This window comes from Arvicanthis niloticus, chromosome 22, assembly GCF_011762505.2.
Source record: "Arvicanthis niloticus isolate mArvNil1 chromosome 22, mArvNil1.pat.X, whole genome shotgun sequence".
NCBI classification, from domain to species: Eukaryota; Metazoa; Chordata; class Mammalia; order Rodentia; family Muridae; genus Arvicanthis; species Arvicanthis niloticus.
In genome coordinates, this window is record NC_133429.1 from 12,883,230 (window position 1) to 12,904,817 (window position 21,588).

General features: G+C 41.5%; 1 protein-coding gene across 5 annotated transcripts in view; it reads right to left on the bottom strand.

The window, feature by feature from the left end:
• Ano4 (anoctamin 4) overlaps positions 1-21,588 on the bottom strand; it is a 367,952-nt gene that overhangs the window by 109,821 nt on the left and 236,543 nt on the right. For 4 of the 5 annotated variants that reach the window (XM_076919930.1, XM_076919933.1, XM_076919932.1 and 1 more), the window contains one exon: positions 3,267-3,367. In XM_076919930.1, coding sequence (XP_076776045.1) covers positions 3,267-3,367 — 101 coding nt within the window. Of the gene's footprint in view, positions 1-3,266; positions 3,368-21,588 lie in introns of those variants that run through there. The other variant, XM_076919934.1, reaches the window with a different exon arrangement.

Consider the following 21,588-nt stretch of genomic DNA (forward strand, 5'->3'; position numbering starts at 1 on the left):
CTGTAAGAGCTGAAGAAGAAAAAAAAAAACTAAAGAGAGATTAACAGTGAGAAATGTAATAGTGACACAGGGCATGCACTCTAAGTTATGAAACTCTCTCATTACTATAAATTTGCAGGGTACTTCTGGCCTACAGCACATGCACGGGTGATTAGTATTTTGCACAGATTCAGTGGAGGTCCACTTTCATCCAGTGGAATTCAGAGATGGACTAGGGGCATCATACACAATTTATCAGACATGCTATTATAGTAAGGTGATATTTATATAGTGATTTGAGTTTATAGAACACATTTATCATGATTTAGAAAGAGATATTTTAAAACCCATATATATCATATCTTGTACAAGAAAAGATTGCATCAGTAGCCAACTATAAATACCCACATGGGTGTAACCACCTGGCTGCTTATAGGTAAATTAAACAGGTAAAACCACAGATCCTGGGGGCGGGGGAACAAGAACAGGACACAATAAAGATGTCATGTTGCTTCACTTTAATTAATGTAAAAATATTTAAATGAGAATTCTGTGTATAATTTGAGTAGAGAGTATGTGTGCTGGATACCTGATTAAACCCAATGTCCTTTCCATAGTTCAGGTGTCTACTGAGTGATCAATCATGAAACTGAAGTAGTTCATGTGTATGGTCACTATGCTACTTCATTTTTTGCAAAGAGGAGATTTTATATATCAAAAACTATTTGCCACATTTGGGTCAATAGTTTGAGAGAATTCAAAGCCAGATGCCAGATGTTTGGGCCAGGTAAAACATGGGGTTTTAGTAATTCATGTTCTGTATGATTGTCTGTCTGTCTGTCTGTCTGTCTGTCTGTCTGTCTGTCTGACTTTATATGATTCCACATGATGACATATATTTACAAACCTGTATATGAGTGAGACATAAGCTTTAGACTTTAGTTAATAATATGCTAGTATTGGTCTGTTAGCTTCAATACATACACTAGTACAAGATGTTGGTAAGAAAACTGTAGAAGGTGGGTATGTGGGAGGCACTGTGCTCTATCTCCACCTTCTTTAGACTTCTCAAAACCACACTATTATGTTCAAACCACAAATTTATAGACACATAGGTACTTAAGAAGCAGATTTATTTGAAATTTCTCACAAGAAATCTAATTTTTCATCTCATTTTAATGACTGTAGAGTGAAAGTAAACCTGAGATTTAGAAGAACTGTCTAGTGAAAGTAGCAAATTATGTAAAGTTCTTGGCATGTTTGAGTTCAGCTGAACTGATATCTGTATATTTTCCTAAAAGTATCTCAGGTTAGAGCCACATGTGAAATGGAAGACAAGACATGCCCAGGAAGGTGTGCATGCATCGGGTTGTAATGGGTGATGTTAGGCTTGGGTAAAATCATATCAATATTAATGAGGCCAATTACTGTCACACACAAGAGCATTCTTTCCTCAAATTGTCTTCCTGTAGGAGTTTCTACATCTGAGGGTAGACTATTATTCAAATTCATTTTCATCTTACTGCTTGCATCATAGTCTCTTAATGCTGCATAAGAAAACTCTTTATGCTACTTGAGGCTGAACTTCTCTGCCATGAGATGTACATGCCATATGTTTCCATGATAGTGAGGTCAGGCCCTTTGGGTGTAAAGTTCTTTCAAGTACTAGGAGGTTTGATTTTGTATTGACATCATTCAGGTTTCTGTCTCCTTAGGTTCTTTATCATAAAGGTGTGTTCTCAATAAAGAGAGTGTATGTTTTAGACTGGGGAAGGGATTTCAATTTCTATCAAAATGTAATTACAGTGCTTTTACCCCCTTTTTCTTTAAAAGCATAATATGGTATCAGTTTATACATACATACATGTATATTTTTTCGTTACATATAACTTATAATACATGATATATAAAAGTATAGTTAAATCATTGTCAAATAGCAGGATTTAATTATTTTAGCATAGCAGCCTTTGGCACAAAAATTGTTTTCTTTTTCTCCTTTTCGTGTATTTGTATGTGCATATATACATGTGTATGTATGTATATGTGTGTATGTACATGCTCATGTGTGTCTGTTATTGAGTTCCCAGATTTCCTTTTCAACATTAAGTACAGAAATATAAGACCAGAACTACACTTAATCTATTTTGTGGATTTGCTTCCAAGAAACCAGATGCTGGAAACCTCAGCCTATATTTTGACTTGATATTAGGACATAAAGACCAAACACAAAAAAATAAGATGTTCTGAGATATATATTATGGCTTATCAATGGAAATTGGCTTTCAGTAGATCTGTAAACCTGTAAACTAGTTCTCTCTCTCTCTCTCTCTCTCTCTCTCTCTCTCTCTCTCTCTCTCCCTCTCCTTTCTCTCTGCTTCCTCTCCCCTTTCTGAGCTTAGCAGACTGCTGGTTTTTATAACGTTCACAGCCCACTAAGAGGCATTTCATAGAGTTGATACACTCTTGCCTAATTATTTTCATCTATGTTGTTCTTACCCGCAGGCTGGAAAGCCGAAGTACATAACACAAATCACTCTTGAGCTATCCCTTCTACTAAATCATTCCGCCTTTGAGCAGATTCCATTGGTTAGTCCCTGCCCCTACCCTGCACCCTACTTTCCCATGCACATCCTTGCATTTGTAATTTCAGGTTTATTATCTCATTTTGTTTTTATCTAGCAAATGAAGATCACATTTCCTTAACCTATAATGAAATAAGAACAGCCACCATCTGATGAAGGCAAATTTATCCTTTTAAACAACCTAAGAATCTATACAAAGTATCTTTATTCACTCCAATTATTTGTGCTTGTATAGGATTTATGACTTCTTAATTTTAAAAATGGGTTATTTTTTTAAAAAATGTATTTTGTGGAATTTCTTGGAAAACAGATTTTTAATTTTTTCGTTCTTGGAAGGAACTGTTCAGTAAAGACCTACATAGTGTCTAGCTGTTCAAAACCACAATACACAGAAATTCTAGAAAAAACTTGTTCAAAATTCAGGTGCTACTTGGAAATGCTCCTTGGTAGCAGGAAGGAGTCACTATGGGTGTGAAGATTTATTTGCAATTTTCTAAACATTAGGAAAATTTTCTGCCATAATGGCTTTTTCAGCCTGTACTATGATTTTATTTGTTCCATCAGAGAATGTCATTAGGTTTACAGTAAAGCAGCAGCAGCAACAGCAGCAAGAAAGAGAAGGAGAGAGAAAGAGAGAGAGAGAGAGAGAGAGAGAGAGAGAGAGAGAGAGAGAGCGAGCAGTGGGGGAAACACATTTACACCTACCTGAAAGGCATCCGTACATTCATTTGCTCTGCATATCTTCCAAGGACTTCCCATGGGGCATGCAACTTCACAAAGATAATGTCACTATTTATTAGAGAGGACTGAAACAGAAAAAAGAAACTAAGTTCAAAAGTATATCCAAGCCTCCCACAGTTCAAGTGCAGCAGGAACCTGGAATGCATGAATTTGGAGTTTGCAATTTGGGGCATTCTTTGGCAACAAGCCAGTCCCTTAAAGTGTGCATATAGTCATTCAACAAACACTCCCCTGTATCAAGTACTGGAGAGCCAGCTGTGAATCAAAGAAGGAAGAATGGCACTTACATTCTCCATAAATATTTAAAAGAAACATATGCCAAAAAAACAGGTTTCAATTCAGGGAGTGGGAAATATTCTGAAGAGAAAGTAACGGGATAAAGAACTGCACACACTACTTTAGATAAGAGGTCAAGAAAAGGCCTCTCTGTGGAGAAGACCTGAGCTGAGACCTGCAGGAGGCACAGGAACCAGCTGGGAAGAGAGTGTGAGATGTGTGCCAACGTCACAAGCTCAGAAATTATTAGGTTCGTTCAAGGGAAAGGCGAGTGCTTGAGGTGTGCAGAGTCTGAAGAGTAGGATTAGAGACTGGGAAAGCAAGCAGAAGAGGGAGCGTTGCTCTTCCTAAACTGTTGGCTCTCATGCTTAGAATGTAGGGAAGCCATCTTGATTTTAGAGTTCCAAGATCACTGTGGCTTCTTTGTATAGAAATTATAAAGGAGAGATTTATTAAAAGGAAAGGAGAGTCAGGAGATGGCTCAGTGGATGAAGCTCTTGCCACACAAGCATAAGAGCTGCAGTTTATGGCTCCAGAATCCACATGAAAAGGCCAGATTGGTGTGACCCAGTTGTACTCCCAACATGGCTGGGGCAGAGATAAGTCTGGGAGGTCTAGACTCAGCGAGAGAATTTGCTGAAGTAAAAAGAAGTGGAAGTCTATCTAGGAAGATACCTGAGGGCAACCTCTAGTCTCTGCACATGCCCCTACATGTGTGAACCCACACATGTGCAAACACTCATTCAAACATGTACATACACCACACTCACAATCTCTCCCCAAAGAGTAAAGAAAAAGAAGTACTTACAGCTGATAAGACGAAATCAAAAGTTGGTGATGGAGGCAGCAAGGAGACATGGGATTTAAAGCCTGATTGGTCAGCAGCCCTTTCCCAAGGCTGCTGAGTCTTTGGGGGGAGGGGGGCGGCTTTAAAATCAACGAATTACTTAGATGGGGAAGTAAACTAGAACTCCATACCCTCAAAAGCATCCCAGAGTTTCGATCTTTACCCATGGTAAGAAGGATATGTATAACCAACGGCAAAATCGTTCCTTGGACTTTGCCCTCCATAAGGGAGAGGAAAATAGTAGAAGATGTATAAGAAATACAGAAATCCAAGCAGTCTAAATGTGCAAGATTGTCACCTATTTACCCACACCCGCCATATGCACGCTGCATGTCGTTTAAAGATTTAAAAATAATTCAAGAATGTTTACTTTAACAGGTCCTCATAACAATCTATGCTGACAGTTAAGCCTCCAATACTCCACTCAGGCCTTGAACACTCTGCCCAAACTTCCCTTGTCTGTCCATCCCATGGTGCTGATAAGATTTGGACCCTGAATTTCTTTTCCATGCTTCTAGTTTCCCTAACTCCCTGTGCTAATAGGTCAGCAGTTCCCAAACCATCAGCCCCAGGCCCACACTCCCATTGCAACTTGAAATGTGCAAATCCCAGGGCAAACCCAGAAATCCAAGACAGCACGTCCTTTCCAAAAGGATCAATCCCATAATAATGGGCCCTAATGAGAATGAACTGGAAGGACTTCCAGACAAGAGTTCAAAGGAATGATAGTAACTACATTCAAACAACTCAAAGAAGACAAAATCTAAGGCATGGATGAAATGAAGAAGTCCACATGAGATGAGACCAGAAGCCAACGATGAGAATTGCCAAAGAAAAGCCAAACTGTAATGATGCTGGAAACGAAAATCCAAAGAAGCCAAATAAAACTCTCAGTGGGAAGAAAGCCTCAGCAATAAAATGGGTCATGTGGGAAGCAGAGTATGTGGCTGTAAGACAAGGCAGAGTCATTGAACCAGTGATAAATTTATAAAAATCCATGGGCAAAAGTTGGGCGAGCAATGGGAAGCCATGAGAAGACATGACCTTTGGATGCCGTGCATAGACAAAGGAGTAGAATGTCTTACCAAATACACATGATAGACCTTCAGTACGATCAAGGAGGAAAATGACCACACTTAGAGAAGCAGATCCCCTGGGTGTACCTAGGTCCTACCCACAGAACTAGAAAAGGATTTTCTCGTGACGTGCCATAATTAAAGGGCTAAAAGCGCAGGACAAAGGACAGATATTGTAAGCCACAAGAAGAAAAGGCCAAGCCTTTCAGGCTCAACAAATAACATCTGATTAAGAAAACCAAAAACTTTTAAAGCCAGAAAGCCCTGGTAAGATATATTTCATGTCCTAACTGATCACAGCTGTCAACTCAGGTATTATACCCAGCAAACCCATCTATTAAAATAAAGGAAAGATAAAAACAGATTAAAGGAATTTATGATCACTAAGGCAGCCTTACACAGGATACTGGAATACTCATGTCTGAAGAAAAATATAAACACAGACGCAATAATTAGTAAATAAATAAATGTCAGGACAGTTAACCAAAGGAGAGCCAAGAAAACAATACAAAATGAGCCAAATGACAGGAACTGTTAACACGCACAACTTTCAGTAATAACAGTGCATATCAGTGATCTCTTTTCCCCAAATAAAATGACCCAGACTAAATTGGACCAGAGGACAGGATCTACCTTTTTCCTGCCTCCAAGAGACAGACCTTCATCATTTCATCTTAGAGGAAGGGGATGGGAAAAGGTATTCCTAGCAAATGGAACTAGGAAACCAGCAGGTATATCTATCCTAATATCTGTCAAAATGGGTGTGAGGAGAGGGAATATTGAGGTTTATCAGAGTAAGAAGAGATTAAAGGTGTGTGTGTGAGAGAGGGGGGGGGGAGAGAGAGAAAGAGAGAGACAGAGACAGAGAGACAGACAGAGACAGAGAGATAGTAGAAGGTACTGTATGACTTAACAAAAACCAAGGATATATAAAAGAAAAAGCCTTTTGAAACCCTCTAGTTAATAAACTGCTTTCAAAACACAACGTAAGAAAGAAGAGTTTGAACAGAATTGACCTTTATGGGTATGTCTGTCGTCTGGAAGACAGAGTTACTAAATGAAAGTCACAGTACAAGGCAGAGGGATGCCTCTGTAGTAGTTACTGGCTAGAGTGGCCCCCAAGGTCTCCAGAACAACACAGGCTATTGTCATTGTATGACACAGTAAGACCCTATATTGAAGATACCTCACACCTTGGCTATAGGACACACAAACATCAATCTCAAACTGATCAGAAAACTTCCTCCCTACTTGTAAACTTCCATAGTGTTGAAAGGGGCTATGCAAGCTGCTAGGAGAGAAAAGAGATCAGTGGCCTCACCCAGCTCTGGATCATGCTACAATACAGTCTTGCATAAGATGCACCTGCTGGTACAATGGGCATGATGCTCATGAGATAACTAATCACTGATAATTTCATTTCTCGTACTATTACTCTGGTTCAAAATTCATGGCTGGGGAGGTCACAGGTCCTATAGTAGAACCTGTTACTCTTACTTTGTTAAATGGCCATGCTGTCAGTTTGCCTTGAAGTATTTATATGCATAGACCTGTGCAGCCCTCTACTGTGGTCAGAGAAGATTCTCTCTGCAGTGGACAGCAGTCAGTAGAGACAATTGGTCAAAGAGCTGAGAAAAAGAGACTGGAAGCTTAGCCCTAAAATGGACATCTGTATTAACCCATCACCACCACCGAAGCCTGGGAAACTCTGGGAAAGAAGAGACAGAAAGAACATTAAGAGCCAAAGGATGGGGGATGGGGGGCATGTAACGCTATGACATACTGTCTTCTGGACACAGCATGGATATCACAATCAAGAACGTAGAACGCATAGCAGCTATGGTTACCTGTACAGGACCCACATAAGATTAAGATGGCCACAATCATGGTATAGATGAGTTTTAGGCCCCAACACATTCTAAAGAGGTAATGGCAGTGGAAAGTAGCTGGGAGGGAGAACCATTTTTTTTTTTTTTTTTTTTTTTTTTTTGAGACCATTGGAAGGACTCCCACCCTCCAGTGGATGACCCTCTACCTATGCACATATAGACAGCACTAATTGGATCTAATGGGTTATAAGAAAATGACATGAAGTGGGTAGAGATATGTTGAGGGCACGTGGGGGAAATTAGAAAGGGATATGGTGTGTGGAATGATATTTCAATATGTATATAAAATTCTCAACAATAAGAAAAAGTTTTTAAAAGAATGTCTATGTTTTGGCAGTTGATAAAAATAGAAGCTCAACTTTATGTTCTCTCTGGGATAAATCTTCACTCCTGGGAAATAAATATTTCATCACGGATATGAGTGAGCACAGGGCAGGGCACTGGATCTCCTGGAACTGGAATTAAAAACGGTTGGGCATCGTGTGAATGACAGTGTTCTGGGGACCTTCAGTGCAATGGTGAAATTTACGAGAGCGAAGGACCAGTACTCGTTTTCATAGTGGCAGGAAGAGGACATCTGAAAAGTTCAACTTTTTGGACATTCAGACTGAAGAGAGGTTTTATTTTCTAGCTTAGGACAAGTAAGCTCCTGAGACTGGAGCCTCTGAGGACAAGGAGTGTCTCTGTTACTCTGCCTGTGGCAATGCTTGGTATAATGGGATCATCTGTCCCTATTTTTATGAGGCACAAATATTCCCTGTAAAATATGAAGAGTTAGACCTGTGTGGAAGAGTGCTGTGAGGCTTGGGAAGCTGGAAGTCACTGTTGGGGAAATGACTTTAGGAGCTAACATAGCTAGTCTTCATAAATCAGGAGGCTTCTCAAAGTGTGACAAGCCAGTGATCCTTTACACTCCATTCTGCTTGTAAAAATCTGCAAACTGAATAGTTGTTTTGTACTTTTGAAAAGATTGTTTTTGTTTTCCAATATACAGTGTATTTCCAAAGTTATAACATACATGACAGATCAGAGCTGAATGATTGGATTTCCAAAAAAACATTGTTTTGTTGATATTAAATATACATTTCTGAGTCTGACATGATTTTGTGCTATCCTCACTTGGATTGTGTGTGTGTATTTGTGTGTGTGTGTGTGTGTGTGTGTGTGTGTGTGTATGTGCGTGCTCATGCACAAGTGCACGTGCATTGCTAGATAGGTGGTCCCAAACTTCCTATGTAGCCTAATCTAGCTTTGAACTTGAGACCTTCCTGTCTCAGATTCCCAAGGGCTAGACTTATAGGTAAGCATCATCATGCCTCTATCACTTAGAGATTTTAATTGACATAGTAGAATTCATTATGTGTATAATTGCATCTTAAAAGCCTCCCAATGCCCATGTGTGTTCGGCCATGGAAGGGTATCCTGTGTTGGGTTGTGGGTTTGGCCATGCCCCTAGAACCCAGGCTCCTGACAGGAGATTTAATCTCCATTCAACCTTCACACTTCAGTCATGTACACAGGTGGAGGGTATGGTAAACAGGCCCCAGGCCCTAGAGAGATTTACATACTAATGAGGTACCTGAAGGCCAGAGGGTGGAGCCACATAAGCATTCCTCCCCTACCTCTGTCCCCTTTCTCCCTGCTATTTAACTCAGGACTGCCCTGGGTTTTGGCGGGTGCATCCAGATCCATCCACCATCTGCCATGTCAATAAACCAGTTTGGAAACCCAAGAACTTTCTCATGTGTTGGGGCCGTGCCATGAGGAGCCATGAAGAGGCCTTTAGTGAGCTGCCCGGCCTAACTTCCAACTAGAGGAACCCAGAGAGTTCCCAGCCAACTACCCACAGCCTGGTGTGAGGAACCCTGCTGTTCCCCATCCATTTTTACCTACACATGTGTAGAATGCTCCCATGTATAGAATGTTCTCATGTGTTGAAGACTCCAGTGCCTTGATGGCTTCATATGTTGAAGGTTCCCGTATGTTGTTGGCTGCCATGTATTGAAGGCTCATATGTGTAGAAGGGTCCCATGTGCAGAAGGTTCCCATATGTTGAAGGCTCCGATGTGCTGAAAGCTCCATGTGTTGAAGGCTCTTATATGTTGAAGATTCCCATATGTTGAAGGCGCCCAAGTGTTGAAGGCTCCCATTTATAAAGACACGTATGTGTTGAGAACATCCATGTGTTGAAGGCTCCCATATGTTGAAGACAACAGGTGTTAAAGGCGCCCATGTGTTGAAGGCTCCCATGTGTAGAATTCTCCTGTGTATTGAAGGCTCCTGTGTGTAGCAGGCTCCATGTGTTGAAGACTTTTCACCGGTTTACAGGGATACTGGAAAGTGTTGGAACTTTTGGAAAGTAAGACCCCAGTGGAAACAAGTTATGTCACTGGAAAGGTGTTAAGTATTTGATAGAGACCTGCCTCTTTCTGTTTTGTTTTTGCTTCCTGGTCACTGTGTGGTAAACATCTTTGATCTACCAAGTTCTTGTGGCAGACCCAAAAGCAAAAGAGCCAGTGTAGCCTGGCCTAAACCCTTTGAAGTGGTGAGCTAAAAGTCACCTTTCCTTCTTTATAAGTGTCTCTCGGGTATTCAGCACAATAGCTCAAAGCTAGGTTTCCTGTAAGATTATGTTTCACCTTCCTATAAAAGAATAAAACTCTGAATACAGGAATATAATACATGGGAATGCGATTGATTTATATAATATAATAAACACACAATCCAGCAAACCCTTATTTAAAGAAAAATATGTGTTTAGAGCATAGTTTCTTCATGGTTTTGCTCTGATGGCTAGTTTTGCACAAAGTAAACAAGCCAGTAGAAAAACAACTACATTGGAACCTATATAAATACATGGATTAAAGTATCTCACTCAAATATCATTAATGTTGCACTTTGGGGGAGTGAAAAGCCAAGTTTTTTACTGAAACGTTTGCTTTGTTTATGAGAATTCCAATGTGGTGTGTTCATGATGTTTTATGGGGACCTGTAGCTTACTTTTACTTATTTTCCTTGATATTAAAATAAGTTTTATTCATAGTGCTTTCTGCTGTCAAAGTGCATTCATATGTTACCTTGGCTTATCCCCATTCAAGCTCATGGGAGAAGCAGGTCACCTGACTCATGAACACATAGCTGTCTACAGATTCAGCTGACTCATGCCCACAGTCCTAGGTGCCTTTGTGAGTAGCCACTTCACCTAGTGGCTTCTTAAGGCACACATTCTTGGACTTGTTTTGCTATTAGCTTATATAAGATAATCATAGAAGAACATCCCGCTTTAGAAAGCAAAGCAACAAAGAATCAAAGGACCCTGGTGATAGGTGTAATGGAAACTTATGCTACCAATGGACCAAAATTGGACTGGTGCTCTTACTTTTATTTTGATTATCTTGAGAAAACTGTTGATCAATTCCCAAGAATGATGATGAATACCTGTTTGTAGGCTCTGTGAAACTGTGTGTGTGTGTGTGTGTGTGTGTGTGTGTGTGTGTGTGTGTGTGAATGTAACCCCTTTACATGATCATGAGGAGATTTAGTGCATGGGGCTTATTATTTGTGTTCAACTAGTCAATCAGTAACCAATAAGGCTGACCTAAATGGCATATTTTCTGAGCTCCATCCCTGAATAATAAATGCAGAACAGTTAACTGGTAATTATGCAACTCGTACATCACTGTTTTCTCTACTGCTGAATGACTGTGCTGCCATTTCAAATAGGTCCCTCCTTGTTATTGAGTCCCTAGCCACATAAATCTAAACATGCAAGTGTCAGAGTGAATAGAAGTGAAAGCGAGTCATGTCATTAAAATACTGCAATAAATGTTCCTTAGGGTAGAAGCTTGGTGAAAACAAAAATCGTGGCTTAGTGACAATCGGAAGCAGATGCTTAGACAAACAACTGGAGAAATTATCAAGTAGCATAGGAACAACCTGTAACAGAAATAGACAAAATACCCATTCCTTTCTTTCATTGAACAGGAAAATATTTAATATCTTCTAAAGAGTAGATTCTAGCAATAAAAATTATGCAAATCACGCTATAGCCTCGGGATGCAAGAATTTCATAAATAAAGGCTAAATAGAGCAAGATGAGAAGAAGAAAGCAAATAAATGAATCCATATAGCATGATCTAACACACGTGATCTGACTCTCAAAGAAAGTCACTTTTTATAATTCCTGACATCATTCCAAAGAAATTAGGGGGATCAGGCTTGAAAACAGGGGTACAGAAGTAGGGAATGGAGGTGCATGAATAGACTGTGGACTTGGACCTTCTGAAAATGCTTGTCTCCAAATCCCCATTGAAAGGTATCTTATAGAACATTTGATAAATGAGTCTGGAGCTTCCAGGAGAAGGCTGAACCAGAGATGCAAAGTGCAGCTGGGATAATATGGGATTTAAAGCTTTCTTGAGGTTACCGCACAAGAGAGCTTAAGTACAGAGCTGCATATGTGGCTGTGCTACAGAAGTTACATGGCGATGTAGATTCTGATGTTGGACAGCAGAGATCCACACTACTCCCTACGAGCTCTGTGATCCACACTAACCCCTACCAGCTCTGTGATCCATACTACTTCCTACCAGCTCTGTGATCCACACTACTGCCTACCAACTCTGTTACCCATACTACTGCCTACCAGCTCTGTGGTCCTCACTACCCCCTACCATCTTTGTGATCCATACTACTGCCTACCAGCTCTGTGATTCACACTACTGCCTACCAGCTCTGTGATCCACACTACCCACTTCTAGCTCTGTGACCCACACTACTGCCTACCAGCTCTGTGATCCACACTACCCACTTCTAGCTCTGTGACCCACACTACTGCCTACCAGCTCTGTGATCCACACTACCCACTTCTACCTCTGTGACCCACACTACTGCCTACCAGCTCTGTGATCCTCATAAGCTATTAAACTTCTCCATGTCTCTGTCTTGTTCCACAGCTAAAGAAATTAATAGAAATGCCTATTTGACTGCATTATATTAAGTGATATTAATACAGGTGAGTTTCTGGGAGAGTATGTAATCCTTTCTTAGCTAATGATACTAATGATGAGGAAGAAATGATATTTTAGATAGAAGAGTGTGGATAAGCTTTTGGATAGAGTGGTATTTAAACAGAGATCTAAAGAAAGAGTTGAAGAAGTTTGTCTGATTATACAGGGAGAAAACATTCCCAGGAATAAAAGCATAAAATGAAAAGGGTAAAGGCCCCGGAGGGGGGCATAAACATGCTTGGTGTTTCACTTTATTGAGCATGAAGGGTCAAACTGTCATGGCCATGTGCATCTGCTCTGTGTCCCCTTAGGTGACTACACTATTATGAGAACAAAGCAAACCATCTGATTCTGGAGCAAAATAGTATTCATTTCTTTCTCCCTGAGATTCAGATAAGCTTCGTGGATGGAGAAAATCATAGTGAATCAAATCGGAGAGGAGATAGGGGAAGGAGAAGGTGCACATGTTAGATAGATGTTAGGGCATTTAAATAAGTTAAACCATTCCCTTTTCATGCCAACCTTATGAGGCTGCCCCTATGAGCTTATCGCCCCTCCCCCATCAAGTGCACAGGAGGAACAAAGACACAAGAGAATAAGCCTGCTGAAGAAAGCATCCAGTCCAGTGCATGCTGCTTAGTGGGCTTCCAAGATGCTTCTCCAAAAGAAGACATCTATGGCTTCCAGGGGTGTCCCTAATTATCTACTGGTTCCCACTGCCATTTTATAGAACAATAGTTATATTTTAAAATCTAGAGTATAGTACCTAGTGGTTGCTTTAAATATCCTGTGATACATTGATTAGCTTGGGTGTACACCTTGCAGGGCTCTTTTAAGGCCGATGTGATTGGATAGAAATGAGTTCAACAGGAGAGTATTATTCCCTTCTTCCTCCCATATGTACTGAATGCTTGGTGGGCATTTTGACAGGAATAATGGGTGCTAGAGTTTTTCCACGTGCCTGTAGACTGCTCTGTGAAGCTGATGGAAGAATATGCATTCCTCAAGGGTTAAAGATCCAGGGGAAATCACTAAGCAATTTCAGCTCCTCCCAGGAGGCTGCTATCTAACCAGCTGTGAGCCACTGGGCAAATGGCTTGTGCTTTTCTGAGTTTCAGTTTTCTCTGAAAAATAAGGGCATATGTCTCTAAAGAGAATTTTGTTTCGCCTGTTATTCTTGATTCTCTTAGAGACACATCTGGATTTGTGAGTGTAGTATGAAGAAGATTCTTGGATGATTCTGATGGAATTGTCTGATGCCATTCTACTGTGCGTGCGCGCGCACACACACACACACACACACACACACACACACACGCGAGCGCGCGCGCACGCGCGCACATACACACAGAGAGAGAGAGACGAGAGAGAGAGAGAGAGAGAGAGAGAGAGAGAGAGAGAGAGACTAAGACTGAGACTGAGACTGTGTGTTGAGAGAGAGAAGCTTTGATGGTACTGTATGATTCTAATGACCAAAATATTCATTCCCTGAAGATAACATTAGCATCTGTCATAGTAAAAAGCCTTTAACAGACTGTTTAACTTGGATGTCTCAAGACTCCATTCATGTTCTGGTCTCATTTGCCCCATCCTCCCTGGATGGTGTCACTTCTCCCGAGAGGCAGTCAGTGCCATCTGATATCTCCCAGACTCATCTTTAGACTAGATTACTTGTCCAAGTCCCAGATTACTGTAGCAAAGGCTACAATAATGTCTGCTCTTGGTTGTCTCAGGGGCATTTCCAGCTTAAAATGCTTAACTAGAACCACTTCTTGAGAGAAGGCCTCCTTCTCACTGATGTCCCAGTTATCCACTTAGTGGCTCAAATTCATAATCATCTTTTTCCCATTTTTAATTCATGATGGAGTCAGTTAATCACCAAGTCTTATTAATTTGATCATCTTTCTACTCTTGAGTATATCTACTTTACAGACTTTGCCACCATCCTCCAAGACACCACCAACCTGCTTTCTGCTTGAATCCTGCAATGGCCTTTTACATGGGTTCTCTCATTCCACCCTTGCCTAAATTCTTACAGATAGCAAAGATGTCTTTAAAAATGCATTGTGATCATGGCTTTTGTAATCTATTTGGAAAATCAGTAATGTGGCCAGTATGTGCTGTGGGTACTCTGTATCTTGTACCACTTCCCTCTGTCTCTGGGCTTAGTCACACTGAATTTCTTTCTTCCTATATCTAAACTGCTAAGCTCCAGAACAGTCTCAGATAGAGGTTCTTTGTCTGGTAAATTCTTACAACTTTAGGTCTGACGTTGTGGGGCAGATAGACATCCTGAGGTTCAGATCTACAACTCATTATAGGCCCATGTAGAAAACCTGAACAATGGTAGCCAGCCTCTTGAGTGTGGATGGGTACTGTGAATAGAAGGAATACACTTCTGTGGGTACGATGTCCATCACTTGACTATGGGTTCATCAAAAAAGAGATTCTTCCAAATTATCTTGAACCAGACAGATAAATCCTCACAAGATAGTTCAGAAGTAAGAATGAGTCTCCTATAGGCCTTGAAACAATATGCCTCTATGTTGTGAGTTGGTCTATGAGGACAAGAGATTGTGAGCAGAGTCTGAGAGCTGAGGAAAGTGCCTAGCTGACAGCTTACAAGAAAATGAAGCATTTGTCCAACAACCAAAAGGAACTAAATGACCACATAAGAGAATGTTGAACTCCAGAAAGGAATACAATCTAGCTGATATCTTCAGGATAGCAGTACAGGGACCCTGATTACAGGATGCACTTGAGTTATACCCAGGCACTTGACCTTTGCAAGCTACGGGAGTGTAAACAAGCTGTCTTGAGATTCTAGGACTGAGATAATGTCTTCTCTGGTGATATAAAACCAACACACATTTTAGCAAATTAATGTTATAACAATATGCTTTGCTATTGGTTTTTTCTTTGAAACTAGAATTTTAAAAAGTTTTTTATTGGATAGTTTATTTATTTACACTTCAGATGTCATCCATTTTCCCCACCTCCCCTCCCTAGGACCCCTATCCTATCCCTTCCCCCTCCTTTTTGCTTTTATACCATTTTAATTACATGCATGTATTAAGGTCAGTTCTAGGTTGAGGAACTAGCAATACAATAGATGCAAATAGTCAAGGAACAAGCAAGACAATAAACCCAGATAGTCAAAGAACAGGCAAGGCATTAAACACAATTTCATGAACACTCCAGTGATCACTGTTTCTAAGGGCTTATCAGGATGACCAAAATATCTGAGCCAACTTCTCTGTCCTGGCCCAAAGTCATTTTCATGTCTGAAGCCTACTTCCTTGTTCTAGCCTAAAATTTAGATTTCTGCCTGAAATTACTTCTTTGTTCTAGCCTAATGTCAGATTTCTGCCTGAAGCCTACTTCCTTGTCCTTGGTCAATTTCATATTCCCGCCAATGCTTTGTTATTATATCAACAATATAAATTATACAGCTTTGCCCAAGTGATATTGCCAGGACCTTGTATCTTTCTAAGCAAGTACTTAGTGAGAACAACTGCTAAATCAGTTTATGAATGACTTGGGGTCTAGATGTCTGACAGTTTTTCTACATTATTTATTGTCTTGTTAAAACACTATTATTAGAAAAATATTAATTGTCTTGATATCACAAAGGTTTCAATTTGGTTAAATTTGTGAGAAATTAAGATATGCTTCCCTCTAGGTAACAATCAGGAAATTTCTAGTCCGGGGTGGGGGGTGGGAGATAAGGATAATACTTTATCTTTCATCAAAATTGTGTTGCAATTAGTTGAATACGAGACAATATAGTTTTTACATCAACCCCGATGAGCCCTCATTTCAACTGGGAAACAGCATCAGGAGTCTGAGACAATTGAAGTGTTACTAGCTGAGTTATGCCATAGTAACAAACAACCCCAGCCATCACTGACTAGAAGTTGTGGAATTGTCAATAAGACACCATTAACTATAAACCAGAAAGATGGCTAATCCATATTTAGTTATGGTCTCAGTGAAAAGTACACTCCCATCTTGAAAATAGTATGTGCATGCACACATATTTGGGGAAAACTACATCATCATGTTTTGGGTTTTGTTATCACAAATAATCTATCCACTGATAAGTGCTCACACTCAGGATCCAGTCAATAACCCATGTGCTGTTATGTTCTCAGTGAATTCGAGTTTTGAACTGCTAGGAAACAAGCAAGACCCAGAAAGGACAGGGAAACTGGCATCTGCTGCTACTGAGGAAGCTCTAAGTCAGGGGATACATTCTACGGTAGTGGAAACAGGCTGGCAACACTCTTGTGCTTATACCTCTTATTGCTCTAAATCACAGGATGCTACAGAATGTGTGTGTGTGTGTTTTTCCTAAAAGTTATGAGAAAACTGTTAAGAAATGGGGCTTCACCGTTGGTCTGAGCCTGGGGACCCCAGTGGAAGAGCTAGGGGACTGCAACCCCATAGGAACAACAATATCAACTAACCGGACCACCCAGAGCTTCCCGGGACTAAAGCACCAACCCAAGAGTATACATGGAGAGGTTCATGGCTCCAGATACATATGTAGCAGAGGATAGCCTTATCTGGCATCAATGGGAGGAGAGACCCTTGGTCCTGTGGAGGTTTGATGCCCTAGCATAGGGGGATGCTAGGGTGGTGAGGTGGGAGTGGGTGGGTGGTGGAGGAGCACCCTCATAGAGGCGATGGGAGGGGAGAGAGGAGGGATGGGATGGGGGTTTCTGAAGGGGAAATCGGGAAGGGGATATCATTTGAAATATAAACAAATAAAATGATTAATTAAAAAAAGAAATGGGGCTTCTACAATTTTTCATTACAGAGGCAGTTAACTAATAGTTATTACACAATTCATATTAGTTTTTCATTGGTGTAATGAATATAGATAGCTATGCTTATCTAGTTCATATAAGATATATAAATATATGTAATATCACATTAATCTTTAATATGTAATATATCTGAAATAATGTGGTATACTAGTGTACCTGGAATCTGATTCTCTTCTCCCTTGGTCCACATGGAAACATAACCTTCCTGCTAGCTACATGTGCTGGAGATGAGTTCTGGGCCATTAGCTCTGAGAGAACCTGGAAGAGTCCTGAGTAATTTATATTTCCCTGCTCCTGACAAAGGTGTCTGAGTGAAGTTTCCATCTTCTCTGGTCTCTGTTAACAACAAAGAACAGTACCTACAGTCCATTCAATCGCCCTAAAAATTAAGAAGTGACCTCTACCTGAAGCTTGGGGTAACAAAGCCTCGAGTGCCACCCACAGACTTTGTGTAAATCTATGGGACTGGGTGAAGTCACAGAGAGTCAGAGATAAGGAAAGGGAACACAAGATCAAGCCCAAAGATATCCTAATATTTAGATATTAAGTAGAAGAAGAAGGTGACCAAGAAGGTTAAGAAAGATGCGGTGAAGCCAGGAGACACATGAAAGTGGTCACACTGTCTCCATGACCCAGACCGAAGGCTTTTCAGGGACAGGATGACTCTCTATTGGATGAAAGGAAGACATCGTGGGTGGCCCGTGGAGTCTTGCCCTACATGGCCTATACAGAGGCAACTTCTAAGGTATATTGGAGGAGTAATGAAATGGATACAGGACACTAGACAAATATTTCAAGGCATTTTTCTGTATGTTGTAAAAAAAAAAAATGGAATCATCATTAGATTATGTGGTTATGTGAGATTTTTATTCCTAATATACAAGTGTGAGGGACACCATGTTAGTAACTGGATAGAGAAGCCAACGTGAACATGCAGAGAGAGAGGAGACAATTACAGGAGAAAAGTTCCTGGGAAGGTGATATAAGAAAGGATCTGGGAGTCATGGAGTCATGGTGGGGCCCTGGAGCTGGTGGCAGACATTCATACACAGCAGGGAAGCAAAGGGGGAGAGCATGGGGGAGGGGCAGAAGGCTGTGTCTGATTGTGTCCATAGGCAAGGCTATGAGCAGAACTTCAGTTAAGGAGGCAGAACATACGGTAAGAAGATTAAAGAGGCCAGAGGTCAATATGATATAACAGCAGGCTATTATGTACCAACCCCAGCATATCCAGACTTTAGTCACATGCCACCTTAAAAAAAATCTGCTACGGAATATTCTCCAACCCATACTCTATTTTAATTTTGTTTTTGCCAAATTATTTATCACTCTCTCACATAGCACACCTCCGACTTACCATGTCTACTGACCACTGCCACACTCACTTGAATGTGAGCAAGGCTGGAGCTTGTGGTTTTGTTGACTAAGGTCTCCTAAGTGTCTACAATCGTGCCAAGTACTGTGTCTTTATTGGATAACCAAAATTAACAAGCAGATGAGCAAAAGAAACAGAGGTGGAGAAAGAGAAGTAGAAAGAGCCGGGTGAAAAGGGACAGGGAAAGAGGGAAGGAGTAAGCTACCTACTTAGCTGTGCAGGAGGAAAGGTACAATCCTGAGGGTCTCCGAGCATCATCCTCCGAGCCATCTGAGGCTCTGATCATGATTTAAAAGGAAAGCAGCTGACGTGGTTCTGCAGCTGTATTCAGCATCCAGATACAGGCAAAGGCGGTGAAACTTAAATCAAATTTAGGTAAGGCTTTCCCAGGCAACTAAGCCAAAGCACCGAAGGGCTGCAGAGTTCACGAGCTTATTTGCGAGAAGGCTTAATGGTGGCAAACGGAGCTACGACTAGGTAAAGAGGGAAATGAACTGATGGTCTAAAAATGTCTGCAGTGAGTAATCAACAGGCTCATTATCATGTTCAGTTTGCTTCCTAATTACACCTAAAACATTTAAGCTCACACCAAGCAAGCTTCAGTTCCAAGTACTAACTCCCAGTATTGCAGGATCTAGTAATGACCCTTGGTTTCCTAAAGAAGATTTATTGCGTTGTTGTGTAGAGGCACCAGGTAGAAAGAAGAAGAAGGAGGAGGGGGAGGGGGAGGGGGAGGGGAGGGGGAGGGGGAGGGGGGAAGGGGAGGAGGAGGGGGAGGGGGGAAGGGGAGGGGGAGGGGGAGGGGGAGGGGGAGGGGGAGAGGGAGAGGGGGAGGGAGGGGGAGAGGGAGAGGGAGAGGGAGAGGGAGAGGGAGAGGGAGAGGGAGAGGGAGAGGGAGAGGGAGAGGGAGAGGGAGAGGGAGAGGGAGAGGGAGAGGGAGAGGGAGAGGGAGAGGGAGAGGGAGAGGGAGAGGGAGAGGGAGAGGGAGAGGGAGAAGGAGAAGAAGAAGAAGAAGAAGAAGAAGAAGAAGAAGAAGAAGAAGAAGAAGAAGAAGAAGAAGAAGAAGAAGAAGAAGAAGAAGAAGAAGAAAACCTATAAACTAGCATTCAGCACCTATCTGCTGATTGATTCGCTTTGCTTTGTCAACTAAACACATCATCACCATGAAAGCAAGACAAGACTGGAAGCTTGTCATTTAAGTGGAGTTTGTATAGGGAACTTAGAATAGGCAAAACCTTCGGGCAATGAGAGGCAAGGAGAATGCTGCCAACAATTTATAAACTTTTAGAGCTACAGTGCTGTCTGTGAATGAAGAAGTAGATTTCAGAAGACCCACGGGCACTGATTAGAGGCTGAAAAAAACGAATCTAGGCAGCCTAGAATGAATGCTGAAACGATTTACTACTGAACAATCTGAAATAATATCCTAGCTGCACCCAGGAGCCTTCGGACTGAGGGGGAGGGGCCCTCGGGGGCAACCCTAATGCGTTTCTGAAACGCTAATGGGCATGGGGTGTCACCATGTATAATTTTCTTTCCTGCCCGCTGGCCTGCTATGGTCAGAGAAATCATAGGTGGCAATGGTTTCCTTCCTTCATCTGCTGGAGTGCTGGCCATCTATGAAACTCTTTTTAATTTCAACATGTCTGGGGAAAAAATGAGAATGGAAAACGGAACTGGAAAGCACAGGACTCCACTGAGCGATAAACACCATATTCCCCGGAGACTATCAGGGTCAGAATTCCTGCATCAGTGGTTTAGTCAAACTCTTAGCCTGAAGGAAAATTTTGAGGTGACTTTTTGTTTAAATTGCAGTAAATGGATGGAATGGGCTTCATTTATGAAGAATCTAAGGGACACTCACTACTTAAGAACACTTAGAGGAAACAAGGGACTAAAATCACATATCTGGCAAGCCCTGTCACCGAAGCTTAGCTGAGCAATTATATCTGACCTGCATTATATCAACAGGGAAACGCTCAGTGCCCATAAATGATGTGCAAGTCGAGATGAAGGGATGACACAGGTACTGTGGGAAACCTGTGTGGTTTTCCTGGGATTCTCAGTCCCACTAGGAAGAGAAATGCACCCCGCTCCTAGAGCCGGGGTACCTAAATCTCAAGCTAATTATACAAAGTCTCCTGTTTCCCCTCTGGAATGCCAAGCCCAGGTGGTATCTATTCTTTATTTAAGACCCAGGGCATATTCTTTTAGCTTCTGAGAAACCTTATAATTCCTTTAATGTTTTCAGGGACAAAAAAACTAAACAAAAACTTTCTAGACTATGTTATGCTTCGTTTCTTTGTTGTCACTAAAGCTCTGTGATCTTACTATGCGGGCTGCCCTTTCCAACAAGGGTTTGAGGTGTCAGACCACTCATCCAGAATCTTCCTATGCACTCCATCAAGAGGTAGAACCTATGCCTTTCCCTTTGGATTCTGCCTCTACCAATACAACGCGGTTAAAGAGACTGCTCTAGCGATAGGCTGCAGAAATGCACATCAACCTTGGGCTTAGGCAGTCATGTGACAAGGAAGGCAGCAAGAAGCACACATGGAAAAGAAGCAATGTGTGCAGCCCACTGCCCTGGCTGAGAGCTCAGCTGACATTAATGCCTGGACAGGGACCACTCTAGGACATAGTGGGACTGATCGACAGTGATGTCTGGTGGAGCCAAGAGAAACTGCCCTGAGCATCCCTGCCCGACTGCAGATCTGAGAGCAAAGCAAATGCCTGATGTTTCAATCCACAAACCCTGGAGTTGTTTATTATGCAACAATAGATAACTGGGCCATTTAGTCATTCTTGAGTCTCCAGTACCTGGCAGAGGGCCTAGGATCCACCAGGTTTGAAACATGCATTTGAAACACTGTAGGGGTGGAAGGAAGGAAAGGAACTTTCTTTCATTCTCTGGGGCAAAGAACTTCCGCCTTGTCTGCCTGTTTCCTTCCCAGTTCATGGCAATTTGGGGTGTTTTCTTAT